Here is a 19,363-nt window from a genome sequence, read left to right on the forward strand (position 1 = left end):
TAAGGCTTATAGAGAAGTAAATTCTTAGTTCAAGTCCAGTGATTTAAACTAGAACATAATTTTGCCCACAAAATAACAAGAACCACATTTTAAAATCACAGCATGTAGCTTGGTAGTAATTTTATACCAAATAGTACTTGGTTTTTACTTTATATGCAATATGAACTAAAATGGCAGAAAGTCACAAACTAGCTTTCAAATATATAAAAACAAGATAGTATTCCTCTCATAAATTATTGGAAAACTACAGCATAATTTCTATTGATTTGTGGAAGATCAACTTGCAAATCACTCCCACAGGAGTACCAAGTCCTCCCTCCACCTATTACTTCCAAGGCTCTGCTTTCTATTGATATGAACACGCACCTCAGTAACTATCTGCTGGTCTAGAGGAGCAATAAAAATTGAGTAGAACACCCACCCCAAGTGGACTAAGATAAATCTAGCAAGCATTAAATTTTATAAGCAAAACGCAATAACACACTATTAATTCAATAAACATGTAGATTTATTTTAAGTCAGTTTGGTACATGATACAGATTGGTTTTGCAGTTTTTAATGAACTGAAATAGAAATGTCTAAATACAGCAGTATCTGCCTGTGCAACAAATATCTGTAAGGTAAAATAAGGTATCTGATAGAAGAACATCTGCAAGAACAAATCAGATGAAAAATCTGAAAAGGTTTCTATTACCTTCTGGATTTTAAAAAAAAAAACCCAAAAATTATTAATGGCTCAAGATACTACATTGCTAAAGTTAGGGGAAAAAGTAAAAAGGCTGTGAGTTCTGTTGCAAGAGCTCATCTGTAGACCTGCAAAATCTAACTAATTTTATATTATGCTTGTTGTTGTTAGAGCAGTGCTCAAAATTACAGAACCTTCAAATTGTTACATTTTCACAAAATTTGCTACATATGTTGACATTAATGTGTGTCAGGGAATTCATACCCAGGTAAAGGACAATTACATCATTGTAGCTAATTTTTGCCACCTTGGAGGAATGGAATTCTGCCTATTTTCAAATTAATCCTACAGCACTTACTAAAAACTAACAGCCATGGCACCATAATACATTTTGTGAGGTACCTAGAATATTACTAATGGAAACAAAAAATGTGAGGTAAACCTACCTTTCCCCAAGAAACTTTGAAGCCAGAGATTTTAAACAATTAAGGCACTTGAAAACATTAGGTATATGTACAAATGTGCAAGTAAAACAAACAGCTGTACCGAGTAACAAAGAAACAGTAAATCTTCATCTTAATAACCTTTAACAGTTATCTAAATGCAGAGTTTCAGTTTATGAAATGAACCCAAGCAATCTGTCATTTCTTACTATAAAATATTGAAAATCAAGTGCGAAACTCAGCCACTATTGGCTAAAGAAACTAAATAAAAACCGTTAATGACCTAGAAAAGCAAAAGCCCATTTTAAACTACTTAAAGCCTCTGAACTAGTCCAATGAGTCAAAGGCAAGGGAGAAATAATTCTCTAAAACTGAAGACCCTCTAAACAAGAAAACTATAGAAGTTAAAGTATGCATGCTTATTATACTATGGGAAACCAAGAAGAAAGGAAGGGAGAGAAAAAGAAAAAGCACAGTCTATTTATCCAGGACAATCAGTAAAAATCTACAGTAACCTGATCAACCAAAAAATCCTTAGGTGTTTTGAAATTACATTGGTCACTTCTGTCTTAAAACTTAAAATGATTGTCTCATTTAAATAAATGATTCTAAAATAATAAGATTGTCTCATTTAAATAGTAAATGATTCTAAAATAATGTATTTCCTTCTTGCCTCACCAAAGAAGTCACTTCTCAAGAAAGTCTGGTGGAAATCCTTTCAAGGTACAATAATGCTAGCATACTTTTTAAAGTACCAAGGAAAGTATAATTAAATCAATTTAGCTCTATACTTTTCAACAGCCATAAGAAAAATGTTGGGAGGTTCAATATATGAAGTCTTTCAATTTTGTATAACAGCCTTTAGCTTAAGTTTCTCTGCTCTGAAATAAATTTTCAATTAAATATTAACAGTATGATATCTAAAACAGGTTTACTTGCTCACATCCAAGTTACATCCGCTGACCAATCCTTCCCTTCTTTAATGTGAAAGAACAAATCATAATAGCTAGAGCTTACCTTTCACTGTCTTCTAAGGCACTGTTCTTTATTTTCTCAATGACATAAGGTGCTTTGTAAGTATGAATAACCTGTTATACACTAATGGTATCCTTTCATTTCTTTAAATCTGGAATGTAATTCCTTGTGTGGCATCTTATTTCTAATGTAGAAAAAATAGCTGTTATCAAGCACAAAATTTTACTCTAAGGATACCATTTGTACTACTAAATTTATAAATTTATTCCACTTTTGAAATGACAGCCAAAAATCCACCTAATTGATTCTCATTTGGCACGTTCTTCTCAATTCTGCTCACTAAATTAAAATTACTAAATTTAAACTGCCAAGAGTCATGATGTTGTCTGCACAAGACAACATTTTCCATCACTTACAGAAAGTTACATTTGGCATGTTAAGGAAAAAAAAAATATAATCCCACAGCAGCAGCTATTTAGAACAAAAGAAGACGGCCACAGGATTCATGCAGAGTATTTTAAATATTCCTGTTGAACACAATGATTTAATTGATTTTTTTCTTCACGGATGATGCTCCCAAACATCCTATATGCATCCATGGAAATTTAAAGATCCTGGAATAGCGTCTTCCATGTGGGACATCTTGAAAGATAGTATTTTGGTTTCAGTGAGTTACACAAATGAATCACCAGTCCTTATTAATTCAACGGGTCTGTTTACAGAGTGTGGTAATTTCGTTCTTTAGATTTGCAGAATTTATAAAGAAAGAAAATTACAGCCTGCACACCCAAGACCAGGACAATTCCTCCAATGAAACTGGCTGCATCAAAGGTAGACTTTCGCACAGGTTGTGAGGTTGGAGTCACAGTGGTATTTGTTGTACCTGTTAGGGAAGACAAGAGAAGCGCCATTCCTAAGTTTCATGGTCCTCTACTGTAATTTAAAGACTCACCTGAGCCTCTGTTTTGCCATGTGTTAAATTCTATAAATTATTTCCTCGAGTCAAGTCTTTACAGCTAGAATTTATCCCTAATTGAGGAAGACAACCATATCCCATTTTTCATTTCCACCGAAGGATACAAAGTGGTCAATGTTGTCGTACTACTACAAATATAAAAACAATGGGAAAAACTCTCCTGGTATGTAAATTGTGCCCTGGGAATATATCAAACACTTCTAAAATATGCGACAATTTCTTCAGACTATGTACTTTTAGTTAATCGCGACTGTAAACATCAATAGTACTGAAAATTCACATGAATTGTGAATTTACTAGTATTAGGTCAAAAATATGGTTGCAATTTTTCATGTTACAAAAATAATCTTAATAATATGCAAATTATAATTTCAACAAGTAAAATAATTTGTTTTTAAAGGCATATCCTGCCAATAAATTTCACGTGAGGAAGTATTATCAAGTAATAAGGAAAAAACAAAAATCTGAATTTCTTTTCAGGCAGTAAAATGTTTCAAGAGGAAACAGAAAAAGCGATTTCCCATTTAAAATAACTGTAACTTTTTTCTTAGTACAGTGGCTGTACAAGTTGGTTACTTTAAAATTAATCACAACCGTTTTGTATTCCTTCTTGTGAAGACTGAGTGGCTTCACTGAAAATGAGAAAAAGGTGGCGTAAGCATGAAGCCAAAGAAATCACAAAAAGCAGGTAGAAGATTCATTAGCATCAGTTTTTTAAAAATATGGGTGGAGGAAAGGATTCCTAACCTGTGTAACTACAGTATCCTGTGGCATAATCTAAATATGACTTAAATTAGATTATGTCAAATCATCATTTAATAACAAGCTAATATTCACATTACTGAGCAATGTTAAGAAAAGGTTAAGTAAGTGAGGTGCACATCTGGTAGTGATTCAGACTTTTTAGACCTTTCTCAGTGAAAAGGACGGATATATATCTTCCCTCAAATTGCCATGCTCTCTTTTACAGCACACAACCAATCCGATTTTACATACAAGTTGTACTGAAATGTTTGGAAAAACATTACTACTTAATTCTAAAGTGTCACGTCAAATGTGATTACACAGTTAAAAATAAGAAGAGGCATTTCAGCAAAGCTATCATTATTGTGTTAACAAAGCACTACCTTGATCCCCCCTAAATGTAAGAGCAGTTCCATAACCATTAATGAAGAAACCTGGAAAATGATGGTAGAAATTGTAAAGGGCAACATCGTACACACATCCTACATCACTGTTAATCTAAAAAGCCTCAATTACCTGATGTAGTAACTGTCTTGGAAGTTGTAGAAGGGGAGGGCTGAACTGTGGGTTTAGCTGGAATGAAAACAAAATGTCTTTTTAAAAAATCTTAAATTTCTAGCTTCCCAGTTATCTAACAGCTTCAAAAAATAATGCTGCCAACTTCAACATGCTTTCAATTTTTTGAGAGACCAAAAGCCAAATTTCAGTTAATGGTTCACTAACATAGCTACGCACCCAAGAATACTAGGATTTAAGTGTATTTTAAAACATTAAGCAATCATAAAATTGTTAATATCTATGTATATATCTTGTATAAAACTTATGTATATATCTGGATAAAATTTGCCAAAACTTTTTTATCTTGCTCACAGCCAAGGGCAAGAATATATTTAGGGGAGGAAACTATCGGTTCTTCATAATCTTTCTCCTAAGACAAAAACTATTAAAGTCCTAAGTATAAAGTCTTAAGTTCTCTCTTACAAGGGTACTGAGATTTGCCTATCTTCTTCACTTCGGGGGTTGGCAAACTTTTCTTAAACAGGTTGAAAGCAAATATTTTACTCTTTGGGCACTGTGTAATGCAAAAGCAGCCAAAGTCACCCTGCATATGAATGGGCATGATATGTTCCCAATGAAGCTTTATAAGAACAGGGGCCCTGGGCCCGCAGTTCCCCAACATAAGATTCTAAGAGCCCAAGTGTAAGCTCTAGTCCACCACATAGCATGGGGACAAAATACTACTTGAGTTGCCATTACTTTTATTGGCAAGAACTGCAATTACTTTCGCACCAGCCTAAGAGTTGATGATACCGCTAAAGAAATGCACATTCTGAGAAGGATCAGTTTGAACATAAAATCATTTTAGGGACTAAAGCACTCTTTTTTTTTGAGACGGAGTCTTGCTCTGTCACCCAGGCTGGAGTCCAATGGCGCATTCTTGGCTCACTGCAACCTCCGTCTCCCGGGTTCAAACAATTCTCCTCCCTCAGCCTCCTGTGTAGCTGGGATTATAGGCACGTGCCACCATGCCCGGCTAATTTTTTATTTTTAGGAGAGACGGGGTTTCACCACGTTGACGAGGCTGGTCTTGAAGTCTGACCTCAGGTGATCCGCCCGCCTCAGCCTCCCAAAGTGCTGGGATTACAGGCGTGAGCCACCGCGCCCAGCCTAAATCACTCTTAAGAAGGGAACAGTGAACAATGTGTATTACAAGTTGTCATCTGTAAGAGTTCTCATATATGTGGTTATAGTTTATACAAATTAACATTTTTCCTAGCATCCAAAGAGCTACTAAATAATTAGTGTATCATCAATTTTTTTTTTTTTTTTCCAAGAGTCTCTCACTCTGTTGCCCAGGCTGGAGTGCAATGCTGCCATCTCGGCCCACTGCAACCTCTGCCTCCTGGGTTCAAGTGATTCTCCTGCCTCAGCCTCCCAAGTAGCTGGGATTACAGGCATCCGCCACTGCACCCAACTAACTTTGGTAATTTTAGTAGAGATGGGGTTTCACCATGTTGCCCAAGCTGGTTTCGAACTCCTGAACTCAAGTGATCTGCCCGCCTTGGCCTCCCAAAGTGCTGAGATAACAGGCATGACTCACCGTGTCCAGCCAGTATATTACCTATTACATTTCTACTAGTAGTATCAATACTAATAGAAGTCTGACCAAGGCTTTCAGAAAGGAAGGATGTGAATATAGTTTAAACAAATTAACATTTTTTCTAACATCCAAATGGCTACCAAATAAATTCAAAGTTTGCTGGAGCGTTTGAGAAAGGTTTCATTAAGAGGTTGTCCTAAGGGTAGGGTTCAAATTTTTGGAAAGTGCACTATAGGAGTCACTAGCTAAGAGAGCTTCTTTTGTCTTAGGAAATCATTAGGTAAGTCAGGCTTCAGAGTGCAAGGGCTTCAATATGAGGATCTGCTTATGCTGGTGGGCAGCTAGGGATGCTTTGGGGAAAGATGAGGAAGATTAATCATATGAGAGTTATATTTTTATAAAAATGTAAGGTGCTATGCAAACATTCATTTTTGTACTGTTTCAGAAAAAAGGATTTGAGGGCTAAAGAGAATCTGGAAAACAAATGTTACTTCTGTTTAAAGTACATAACTGAATAGACTTCAAAGTGATATGCTTAACCCACAAAAGACAGGGAAAGGGTGCCAAATACCTATTGATGAAGCACAGAAATGAGGTAAATCTTTTCACTGTATTAGACTTTCAAACAATCAAAGTAAAAACCTCAATAGGAATCAGCATCCTCCCAAATTCTACTAATATAAAAGAGGAAGTTCTGTGCTTTAACAGTAAATATACACTGAAAGAGCAGGGCTTGACAGTTTTCAGATATTGCTAAAAGCAGATCTTTAAAGACGAGGACTCTCGTAACAGGCAGACTACCCATGTCCCAAAGTTGACAGAATCCTAGGAAACTAAAGTATTCTAATTTTTACATGACAGTGAGTAAACAGAGAGCTTAAGACTTCTTTTATTAGTATTGATACTACTTAGAAGCTAATAGGTGATATACAAATAATACTGATGGATATGTTCAGACCTATTTGCTTTCTTTTCCCTCTTACTTCAAGCATTGTTGTACATACTTTCATCCATTCTGCTCTTGATTAAACAGTTCTCTCATCTCTCCATGCTGGGAAAATCTTAGGGGAAAATATTTGACCTTATCTCTGATAAGACTGGTCCTTACACAGAATTCCTAGATTAGAGGCTGTGATTACGTTAAAGCGCATTATTCCTATCAAGGTTTTTACTGCTTCTATGTAACAACAAAAAATAACTTTACAAGTTAAACACATCAAATTCTGTTCAATCTCAAAACACTATTACTAATTGTTTGACAATGTTAGAAAAAAAATTCTGCAAATTTGCAATTTGATTCTCACTACCCAGCCTCAGAACAAGGTAAAAACTAGTTCTTTTTTATAAGTAGGCAAAATATTTTATTTTCAATTTTGAAAAAAGTATTACATTGACAATATTTTCAAAATAAAAGCACCACTTAGGGAATATACCTCTGTTGACCTACTGTTTTACTAAAAAAAAAAAAAAAAAATTAGGAAAGGTAACAAAAAAAAATCTTAAGTTATAAAACCTGCTATTAGTGGTAAGAAAATCTAGAAAATGCCATAAAAATACTGAATTAGTCCCATCCGAGAAAAAGGTTACTTCCTGCCATTTTTCTAGGCATGTATACAACAAAAGCTAAAATTGTACTACAATTGCTTAATACAGTTTATCTTCCACTTCATATAAACATTTTCCACTATATCTGACATATTTTGGCTATTCTATTATTTGTACTGAAGGAGGGCCATTATAATTAACCTCATTATACACCTTTCTATATAAATTAGATTCTCTTTGCATTAACTGCCCCTTCATTTCTCACTTGCTCTCTTTGGCAGAAGGTACACATGCCAGGAAAAGCAACCGCCTAAGTAACCGCCTAAAGGTTTGTTCTTCAACTAGTGTCAATTGATGCATTTTCTGCAGATAAGCCCTTGCCACTTTCCACCTTTACAGCACCAAAGAGAGCTACAGCACAAAAGACTCATGGCAATTCACAGGAGGACCCAGGGTGGAGAAAGCTGCAGAGAACTACATCAAGAGTGAACCTAGTTCTGAAGAAATAAACAACAGTTCTGAAGAAATTGTTCCCCTACTTCCTGCACTCCATTTTCTTTTCATAACCAACCTTCTGAAAATTACTTTTCTCCAAACACCTCTGGTTTCAGCAACCTTCAACATCCTACTTAGTCAATGTCTTCTAATGAGTGTTAAACATTTACAACCACATCACCATATAATCATCAGCTCAAAATAAGTTTTGTATCATTTGCAGACTTCCATGGCATGACTATTTCCACGGTAACCAGTTTCAAGTTACCAACATGGTATCACTGAACACGGGTTGGAAAGAGCTACTCATAACTGGCTAGCAAAAGTTTGTCCAAGCCAGCTCCACACACCGCTGCCCAACTGTTTCAAGATTGAGTTCTTGTCCTTGTTATAGCACTTGACCACTTTTCCTTTGAAAAACGACACCCACAACCACATACGGTTAGTTTCTTGCACATACTTCTCTGGGCTTTTTAACTACCCTACCCATCCCTATTTCCTCCCCTATCATCTTTCTAGCCCTTAGACATTACTGTTTCCTTGAGTCTGGTCCTCAAGCCCCATCCCTTCTTTCTATATGCTCCTCCAGTGCCTCTACTACTATCTATGCCAATTTATATTTTTAACCAAGAGCTCTTGCCTGACTTGCAGTTTCCCGAATACTGAACAGATCCCACTTAAATGGATTCTAGGCATCTTAAACTAAAATCCCAAATGACAGCCCCAACCATCAATGACTGCTCTTCCTCTTTCTTGCTTACTTTGGTGAAAATTCCTCCCCTTCTCCCTATCACTCTACCTCTCCTCCTCTCAGTCATGAAGTCCTACCCCTTCTACCTTCTAAACCTATTTGCAAACATCTGCAGCCCACCTCTGTCCTCTAGAATTACTGTAACTGGCTATCTAATCTCCTGAATTCCTTCTGGCATCGTTCCAACCTACTCTCCACAATGCCAAAATAAGTTCTTTTACTAAAATGCAAGTCTGATCATATGACCTACATACTTTAAAATCTTTCAGGATAACATCCAAGTCTACCATCAAGGAATACAACGGTGCTTCTCCATTCTGCTCTTGCCCTGGTGACAGATCAACTTAACTGCTTCTCACCTTGCACAGGATGGGACACTCTTTGACCTCACTGTACTACACATCTCCTCCACATGTGCTAACCTGCAGCTCCACCTGGGAGGCTCTCTCCAAGTTTTACCAGTGCCGTTTCACTACCAAGCTATCACCACATCTGCATCCCACCCAATACACATACCTTCCTACAAATTTCCCAACCTGCTGTGCTGAGATCTTTCATTGTTCCTACAGCAGACAAAAGGCTGGCTTATCCCTACCATCTACCCTAGTACTTGTCTTGGAATAGATGCATTTAATATTGGTAAAATGTTAAGTATTTAATATTTACTTTTCCTATCAAGTTAGTAAATTTTAAGGAGTTCTTATCCACGCTGTTGAGGGTATGATAAAAACTTTTCAGGTTGACAGGAATGAAAATAATAAATCTTTCTGGAAAGTCTTGAAATAATCATACCCTCTGACCTAGAAATTCTGTTGACTCAATCCTATCAGACATAAATACAAATGCAATTCCATATAAGATGTTCACTGCATGGAGAGTGAGAGACGTCCTAACTCTCCAATCAAGAGCAGGATGGGTTAAGTGTACACCATAATGTTTACATTAAGAGAGAAAATACAGGCTGGGCACGGTGGCTCACACCTGTAATCCCAGCTCTTTGGGAGTCTGAGGTGGGCGGATCACTTGAAGTTAGGATTTCAAGACCAGCCTGGCCAACGTGGTGAAACCGTGTCTCTACTAAAAATACAAAAATTAGTTGGGCATGATGGCAGGTGCCTGTAATCCCTGCGACTCAGGAGTCTGAGGCAGAATCACTTGAACTTGGGAGGTGAAGGTTGCAGTGAGCCAAGATTGCACCACTGCACTCCAGCCTGGGCAACAGAGCAAGACTTCGCCTCCAACAAAAAAAGAAAAAAGAAAAAAAAGAAAAAAAAAAAGAAATACAAAGGTGCATGAGCATTATCGTACAATTTCATAAAAAGTGTATTTATTTAGATACACATATAAAAAAGACTAGAAGAAATTAATCACTGAAAACATTTTGGGGTGCTCTGGATGATAATAATTATAATTTACTTTAAGCTTCTACATTTCCCAAGATTTCCACTAAATCTATAAAAAGTACTTTATAGACTCAACGTACACAGCCTCAGCAAATCTGCTCATACTCACCAAATACAAAACACTGGAGCTATGTGTCACTGTCACAAAAGGTAGAGATTAACGTTAACTGCTGTGGTCTAAGACTTTAAGTTTTTACTCATCTTTAAAATTATACTAACAACTTTTACATAATTATTTAAAATTAATCCATCAAGAGCTTAAAAATACTGAAGGAAAAGGAAGAAAATGGTCATCTTGAATTACCTGTAGAATTGGCTGTTGGCACCAGAGTGGCTGTGGGCACTACTAAAAAAAGAAAAAAGAAAAACCATATACCTCAAAGCTATTTAAAATATCACAATCTATAACGCTACTTCCTGACCTGCAATCATTTGAGTACCACTTTTTACCATACTTAAGTACTACCTGTGGAAGAGACTGACAGTTGCCCCCAAATACCAGTCTCTTCTTCTTTAGAAATAGAATCACCAATTTTTATCAACACCTCCCTTCCTCCTGAAAAGACATTTCCTAGTCTCCAGTGCATCTAGGTCATCATGCGTAACCTCTAGGAAACATCCTTAAAGTAAGATACAAGCCTTTCACTCCCTTCTTCATCCTGCTGGCAGGAAAAAAATCAATGTGATGGCTGGAACATAAGCACCCACCTTGGACAGTAGGGTCAAAGCCATTTTTGAGAAGTGAAAGAGTGAAAACCTAAAGAAGCCTCAGTCCCTAATGGTTGCAGAGCTGAACTGAACTCTACTCCAGACTTCCTTTACATGAGAGAAAAGTAAATCAGTCCACTGCTTAAACCATTGTAATTTGGGGGTTTATGTCCTTCACAGCTGAAAGTATTTCTAACTGGTATAATTAGAACTAATTCTAACTGGTATATCATCAAATAAGCAGCATTAAAAATTCAGTTTTCCTTTAAATCAGTGTTTTCAAAAACGTTCTAATAATAACAAAATCTTCATTACTTAATTTTGTCTCTAAGCAGTATCACAAAACCACAGGTCTGACAGTTATTAGTTTATCTCACACATATTAAAATAAATAACTATTAAAAATGTTTGGGCCAGGTCTGGGGGCTCGAGCATGTAATTTCACCACTCTGAGAAGCCAACGTGGGAAGACTGCTTGAGCCCAGGAGTTCAAGACCAGCCTGGGCAACATAGTGAGACACCATCTCTACAAAAACTTTTTAAGTTAGCCAGTTATGGTGGCATGCACCCGTAATCCCAGGTTCTGGGGAGGCTGAGGCAGGAGGATTGCTTAAGCCCAGGAATACGAAGTGGCAATGAGTTATGATTGCGCCACTGCAATCCAGCCTGGGCAACAAAGAGACTGTCTCAAAAAAAGTTTGTTCTTGTACCACTGAACTATATTATGCACCCCGTGTAAAGTAAAACTGATCTAATACTAATGAAATCTTCAGTTACCAAATTCACACTGGGATGGGGCAACCCCTACCAAAATTAAAGAGTCAAAGGTAGTCTTCCAAGGTTAGACATACTCCACAAAAATCTTTTTCTATTCAATTATTATCTATGCATCAAATTAGGAACATGCCTTTCCCACTGATTTACAATCTCATTAGAAAAATCAGCAGCTTCAAGTAGAATTTTAACATTTTGTTGGACGAATAGTAAAGGTTAAAGAGCAATCAAGTTACTTAGATTAAAATACAGAAAACTGATGGGTATAGAAAAGCTCATTTAACCATAGCACCAACTATGCTGCAGACTAAATGTAACCATCAACAATCCCCAGTATCATAACACAGAAAGTGCCAGAATGAGGTTTTCCAGACCTGCAAGATACATAGGGTCTAAACTGTGATGAATTCCTAGAAAAGCTTAAACAAAAAAAAAAAAGTGTGGGGGCAGAAAATGCATCTACACTTACAGCATCCACACTGTAGCTAAATCACTAAATCACGCTTCAAATAGCATCCTTCAATCAAGCAATATGAATATGTTATTCATATTCCAATTCTAACAAGATGAGAATTATGGCAATGCTTCAAACAAAGCACTGAAACAAGGTTTTCTGAGGCAATGATCTTCCTCACCTCTCTGTGGTCAGCTTCCAAGCAGCCAATATGAATACTCACCAGAACAGAAGTCTGTCGTGTTCCCCACTTGACAATCACTAACTGTTGAGTTATGTGAACAATAGCTCTCATCTGTTGGCGGGGGTGGGGGGGGGTGGAAAAAAGAGACAAACAGCATCAACCACCCATTTGTATTACCTTTGACTTTGCTACTAAGCTCTATGACATCAAACCCAAACACTTTAGAAGTGGGGGGGGGAAACAACCACCAACTTTAGAGGTGTTTTGACCCAAAGTTAAACCCACAGATAAAATCCTGTCATTCTCCTTTTCCCACTGACTTAGAGATTACACAGGATCCCTCTTTTATGCATTAAAAATTCACATTAATATACAGAACAAATAAATCTGCAACACTTAGATCTCAGAATTGTGGAAAGACTGCTGCACAATCAAGAAAGGCAGCCATCATCTAAAAAGAGGGCAGGTGGCTCATCCCTATAATCTCAGCACTTTGGGAGGCCAAGGCGGGAGGATCACCTGAGGTCAGGAGTTCGAGACCAGCCTGACCAGTATGGTGAGACCCTGCCTCTACTAAGAATACAGAACTCCTATTAAAAAAGAAAAACAAAAAAGGGCAGAGACAGTAAGTTGAAGTGGTCAGGGTTTTTATTAAGAGGTTTAGTAAACAGAAGAGGCACCCCATAACACCGTAGAAACTCTATTCCAGATCTCACTGCTTTAGTCTTCTATACCTTCTAAAATAACTTTCCTGGATAGGTAGACTTGCAGCAAGAGTTAAGGGGAGAACCTTTCCCAAGAAATCTTAAAGTAGAGCATTCCATCTCCAAAATTCACCAACTCTTGCATACTCTCACATAAAGGTGAAGAGTACACCCTTAAATCCCATTTTATGACCTAAAAAAGAGACACTTCTATAACAAAAAATTTAACCCAATTTAGTTCATACCTTAAAGAGCCTTTTGAAATTTACATAGTGATGTAATTTCTAGTACTACTAAAATTTTTACCAAATAAAAAAACTTACGTAGCTTTGGCTTTTCTACTTAAAAACAAACAAAAAACCACCAAAACGACTAGACTGTTTTACTGATAAGAAAGTACAACCACTTTACACTAAAAAAAACAGAATTAAAATAATGTATGCAGTAATCTCATGGTTCTACTAAGAACTTTATTGAATTTCAATGTCCTTCCCGCTAGTTCTCTACCTCTTGTATTAACAAAAGCACAGAAGAGTCAACTCTCCCCGCCTCATTCTTCTCTATACCTAAGCATCCAACAGTTAATCAGGTCTCTTCGTATTTCACGTTGCAGGACATCTGTAAATCAATGTCTCAAACAGTTTTCAACATAACCTTCATTCACAGTTAATTTCAGTTTATTAAAGTACTCTTAATCCTTAAAACAGCCTTTTAAAAAAACTAGGCGAGGAACCACGCACCTGTAGCCTTGGCTACTAGGGAGGCCAAGCTACGAGGATTGCTTGAGCCTACGATTTCAAGACCAACCTGGGCAACACAGGAGACTCCATCTCATAAAAAAACACACTACTGAACTTTAGTTATCAAGTATTCAGGAATCTAAAGGGGGGATGGGAAACAAAAAGAGACTTTCAGGAGGAGTGCTAGGCAACTGGCACTTTAAAGGAGTACTGGATTTACAAAATAAATAGTGCACAATATCCTAAATGTCCTACATAACTTCCAAGTGTTCAAGAGTTATTGTATTTTAAAATGTTATAACAAAACAGTTCTGCATCCCCAAAGTTTCTTACCTTTACATTCTATCCAAAAGCAGGTAGTATTAACAGTGCTAGCATTAAAACAGGAAACGCAGCTGTTTCGACCTTCACAGGTTTCTGGGGGGTTGGGGGAAGAGATGCATGAAATCAATGATTTTATTGGTATCTTATCTGAATCTGTATTATCTTTTTGAACAGTAAGTATTACATACAGCACCAAAATTACTAATTCAAAGAAATGATAAAACTTTATAAACTGGCTTACTAAGAAATTCCAATCATTACAAAGCTGTAAGTAAACGCATTAGAAAAACAAACAAGCTAGTGGTCACTCTTAGTACAGTGCCTGATGGTATCTATCTAACCAATCCTTTTTCACAGGACAACTAGTTGAAAGACACACACAGTCATTAAGGATTCAGGCATTTCAAAGCATCCTTAATACATAAAAATATTGAGAAAAAGGCTTGGCTGTAAGACCAACACTACATATGAGAAAATCACTACGCCCAAACATCAGATAAAACCCTGAGATTTTTAGTAGTAACAGTGGTAAACAGGCTGAACCCAAGCCCTGATGATGCCCGTTCTGCTGCAAAAAAAGATCATTTCCCAGGGATTCTCGACTCATAAATGATCTACTCTTGACAGGATCCTCTACAACTGGAGACAACATCTATAAGGCCATATTCACGTGCATATAATTCAAGTTAACAAGGTATTTGTCAATAGTTCATCCTAGGCCAAACAGTCCAGAAACAAGTACTCATCACCATAATTCAATTTCCGGAGAAGAACGGACTATAAAATTGTGCTCTATTTTCCAGTGAGTAAAAGCAGTAAAATGAAAGAAAAAAAGAATTGGGCTCTATTCATTTTCCTAGAAACTAGATGCCTCCGAATATTTTCATTTGCTTTGCTCCTGCCTAAAAAATAGTTCTGCAGAGGCACTGCTTTCAATACTTCACCATTAGTACTTATTAAAGACTGGGACACGTACGGTGGGCGGGTGGAGGGTTCATGAAGTAGAAATGAATTTTAAGTTTGTATACATAAAACATGCTGTTTAAAAACCTTTGTGCTTGATGGGTGTAGCGGAGTGAAATGTCTGAAATGTTCTTTACAATGAACTAAACTTCCTACCTTTCAGACCACACCACACCCACTTATGATTTCCAGAAAATACGTACCTCCTTTGCACGCACTTCAATTACACAAAGGCAATTTGATACTTCCAACCTTCTCTTACACACACACTACAATTCTGAAAGGAAACTGCCAAATTAAGTCGGAGACAAACATATTCTGCTCTATCACCTTAAAAATAGTGCGGTTAGAATTCCCAGTATTATACTGCAATTTACTTCCCTCGTTTTGAAATGTTACCATTACATCTTCCTGAAACTAACAAAACATTAAGTTTACTATGTACTTTATCAAACTTTTATAAAATACTAAAACTAGAGGAGAATTTGTAGACTATGAATGCCGTGATAAAAATCATTACACTTCGGCATTCTTCGGTCGAAAAACCAATGTTAACTACACAAACATTACTTCTTAACTAATGTTAACTACAATAACCAATCATACGAGACTGCAGGTTTTAAACATCTGGTGTTTCTCCTGCTTATTACCTCAAACTTATCTTCCTTCTCTCTTTTGCGTTGCACGGTATGTGCCAATTTCTGCTTTAAAATGTATGTATACCTTAACCAGCCTATTCGACTGTACGTAACAAAAGACATGCTCCTGATCAGGTTTTAGAAAACCCACAGACCTGGGCACAAATCCCAATTCCACAACCTACTAATACGCTGTCTGAGCACAGGACATAGTGAAGAAAATTTTAAAAACAATTGAAAAAAGAATAAACATACACTGTGAGGAGAGTTTACTCATCTGTCTCTGCACCTACCTCCTAGGTTTCACTACTTACCTTCCAGTTTAGCCTCAGGATACGTACGCAAAACACTCAGTACATACATGGGTACTTTTCTTCCTTTTCGCATACCATGAAGTGTGAAGTTTTCACTAACTACGTGCTCAAACCTCAGTTACATTCTATTCCTATCTGCAGAATCAATGTAATTAAATCTCAAGCGACTTTCTCAGACTCAAGTCTGAGACACCAGCGAGCATTACCGTCTTTAAGTTTCTCTTTCCCGGACTTCCGGAAAAAGCTACCTCCGGAGACAGGCGACCGGCCGCAGCGAGAGGCAGCTCGGTCCCACCGCCAACCTCAGAGGCGCGACGCCCGGCCCCATCCTCAACCCCACCGCTGCCCCCGCGAAAAAAAGCCACGTCCTCACTTCCGACCCCAAGTGAGGCTAGGGATTACGATGCACTTTTAAAAGGCACCTCGACTTGGAACACTTCGAGGTGGGCCCCAGCCCCGCAGCCACGGGGAACCGCGAGTCCCCTGCCCCCCAGAGCGCTCCCCACCCGGCTCAACCGCGAGTGGACTCCAGGCGGGCCGCCATGTTGCCGGAGTCGCCACCGCACCCCGAGCGCGGCCGGCCCGCCCGACCCTGGCCCCAGCCCGGGCCCCGACCGCAAGACGGGCAGGCAGTGCGGCTCGGCGGAAAGCCCATAGGGCCCGCGCCCACCTGGTGCCGGAGTGGTGACCAGCGGGAGGGACGTCACCGGCGCCGAGGTTATGTTGGAGGTGGGCGCTAAACTCGTCACGTTCGTGTGCGGGGTTGGGTTCTCTTCCGCAGACAGCACGCAGAGCACGGCCAGGCAGGTGACGGCCCAAAGCAGTGAGCGGGAGAGCCGCGACATCGTGTCCTCAACGCTGACGTCCGGGGGAAAGCCGCGGCGCGCAACGCTCGGTCAACTCCTCAGTCTCTTGCGGCGCCGCCTCCGAGACTATGTTTCCCCGCGGGAGCGCGCTGGGGTCACGTGAGGGGCCCCTGTTCTCAGTGTGCGGGGGCGGAGCGGAGGGAGGTGGGGCTCGGGCGATACCAACGGGAATTCTACGGGGGGAACCAGGGGAGTTGGGAAGAAACCGAAGGAACCTGGCCCTCAAAGAGACTGTGCCACAGCCAAGAAAACTGGGAGCCCCTGCAAATCATTCTTCTTGCCCTCCGATTACCACTCACGACGCAGCTGGACTTGTCTCATACCTGCGATAGGGACGGCCCCCACCCTGACGTTCATGGAACAGCCGACATGACGTGGCCTACGGCGTCCACCTGACCGCCTCGCCAGGCCGTAATTCCGCGGCCCCACGTGACCTCCAGGGCCGCGCCTTCCGGACGCAACTCCGCTGGGGCGGAAGTTGGTTTTGTGCGGCTCACAAGAACTAAGTTTGTGCTGTGCTGCCGGATCCCCAGAGTGTTTCCTTATATTCTCGGCAGGACCCCTTCCTTTTTTCTTGAAAATTGATTTTGCTGGAAGTTATCCTATGATGGGACTCCCTAGGGGAATGGAGGCACCACGTGGTTAAGGAGTTTGTGCTTTGCCGCCCACGTAGTGTGGGCTGCTGAGGCGCCGCCCGGGTCAGAGCCGCAGAGCGTCTACTCTGTCACTTTCCCAGCCTGACTTTTCCGAATTGCTATTTCAGGCGGCGGTTGCAGCAGCCGGTCTGTGTCAACTCCACCACTGTAGTCAGAGAATCAAAAGCGGTCTGAGTTGGAGGCCATTGGGGCGGCTGCCACCCCCACATTACCAGTGAGGAAATTTGAGACTTAGAAAAGTGACCTGACCTGGATACGGGATTGCCTGGCATCAGCGCTGGATTCTTAAGTGCCTGTTAGTGTTCAGGCACTGCTAAGACTTTTATTTAGTAAGGGTGAGCGCCATCTACTGCCAAGACTCACAGAATGTTCGCAAAGTTTCATACAGTTATCAAGTGGTAAAAATCAGACTTCAAAGTTGTATTTAATGCTGTGTTTTCAGCTGTTGTACACTTATGTAATTTTAATTATGCAAAGTTATCCTAATAATATAGGAATTTTAATTGCTTTCGTGAGATCTGTTATGATGTGCCACGAACGCCAAAAAAGATGACTGCATAGTGCTTTACCTTTTTGCTCAAATAGAAAGCTTTTTATTTCCCCTTGGGATCTTATCAGTGTCGTACCCTCAGGACTATGAACATTTGTTCCAATACCTACGCTAGTTGGAGTAGTGTTGCTTGGATGTAAACAAAAAGCTGATAATTTTGACTGATCCAGACCATGGGCCGAAGAATGCTCTCAGGGAAGTGAGCTTCCACCATCAGTCCCTCAAACGAAGTGTCTGCTCTTCTCTCAGGAGGCCTGTCTCTGTATTTAACACTTGTCTGGCACCCAGACCAAATGAAAGCACAAGGCAACTTTAATTTTTTTTTAAGGTTAAGAATGTAAATAGGGGCCAGGGGCGGTGGCTTACGCCTGCAATCCCAGTACTTTGGGAGGCCAAGGCGGGTGGATCACCTGAGGTCAGGAGTTTGAGACCAGCCTGGCCAACATAGTGAAACCCCGTCTCTCCTAAAAATACAAAAATTAGCCAGGCATGGTGGCTCATGCCTGTAATCCCAGCTACTATCGGGGCGGAGGCAGGAGGATCGCTTGTACCCGGGAGGCGGAGGTTGCGGTGCAGATCGCGCCACTGCCCTCCAGCCTGGGTAACAGAGCAGGACTCCGTCTCAAAAAAAGAAAGAAAGAAAGAAAGAAAAGTAAATGGAAGCTCTGTTCTCAGAACCCGGTGTGTTGTCTTCTTTCCACCCTAGGATAAACACACGCCTCTGTGGAGACCATTGTTTAACAGTTTGTCACCTGAATGTTCAACTCTAGTCCTCAGATATTCCTCAGTCCTGATAAAGGGACATTTCACGCTCTTGTTTTAAGACTAGAAACTATTGGTTTATTTTATTTTGCGTGGCAACTGTAGAGGTAGATCAAGGGAGTTCCAAAGTCATTTTCACCATTTCAGAGAGACAGTTTGTTTTTGTTTTTGTTTTTGTTTTTCAGTTCCTGAAAGAGTAAGGTTCTGTTTATTGTTGTCATAGAGCAGGGTTTCTCAATCTTGGCACTGTCGAGATTTCAGGCTGACTCATTCTTGCTTGTCCTGTGCATTGTTGGATGTTCAGCAGCCTCTACCCACTGGATGCCAGAAGCACCCCACTTCTCAGTTGTGACTACCAAAAATATCTCCCGATATTGTTAAATGTCCCCTGGGGGTAAAATCGCAGTTGAAAAGCACCCTCAGAGAGTTCTGCCTGCAAGGTCGGCCATCACTCAGGTTATTTCCTCTTAGACACTTTGCTTGCAATTAGGTTGTTGATCGGTTGTTAGAGCAACTTTCTTAACCATTTATTTTCTTGAAAGCAGCAAAACAGAGTGCTTCTGCGCTTGTGAATCTTCTAGCAGTATAAGCTCACGCTAAGATTTTTA

General features: G+C 39.5%; 1 protein-coding gene across 4 annotated transcripts; it reads right to left on the reverse strand.

The window, feature by feature from the left end:
* Nucleotides 1–486: 486 nt before the first annotated feature.
* On the reverse strand, nucleotides 487–16,857 carry CD164 (CD164 molecule). Of its 4 annotated transcripts, none has more exons than XM_005551554.5 (6): nucleotides 16,592–16,857; nucleotides 14,016–14,099; nucleotides 12,278–12,349; nucleotides 10,423–10,461; nucleotides 4,340–4,396; nucleotides 487–2,986 (listed from the first exon to the last, which is right to left on the reverse strand). In XM_005551554.5, exons 1-6 carry the CDS (start codon nucleotides 16,764–16,766, stop codon nucleotides 2,820–2,822), a joined length of 594 nt encoding a protein of 197 aa, XP_005551611.3. In that variant the 5' UTR covers nucleotides 16,767–16,857; the 3' UTR covers nucleotides 487–2,819. The 4 variants fall into 4 exon arrangements, with proteins under 4 accessions (XP_005551611.3, XP_005551610.3, XP_045247617.1 ...); XM_005551553.5 differs by having other exon boundaries at nucleotides 10,423–10,464; XM_045391682.3 differs by lacking the exon at nucleotides 16,592–16,857 and adding an exon at nucleotides 15,922–16,128.
* Nucleotides 16,858–19,363: the final 2,506 nt, after the last annotated feature.

The sequence above is a fragment of the Macaca fascicularis genome, chromosome 4, assembly GCF_037993035.2.
Source record: "Macaca fascicularis isolate 582-1 chromosome 4, T2T-MFA8v1.1".
In the NCBI taxonomy this organism is placed as follows: domain Eukaryota; kingdom Metazoa; phylum Chordata; class Mammalia; order Primates; family Cercopithecidae; genus Macaca; species Macaca fascicularis.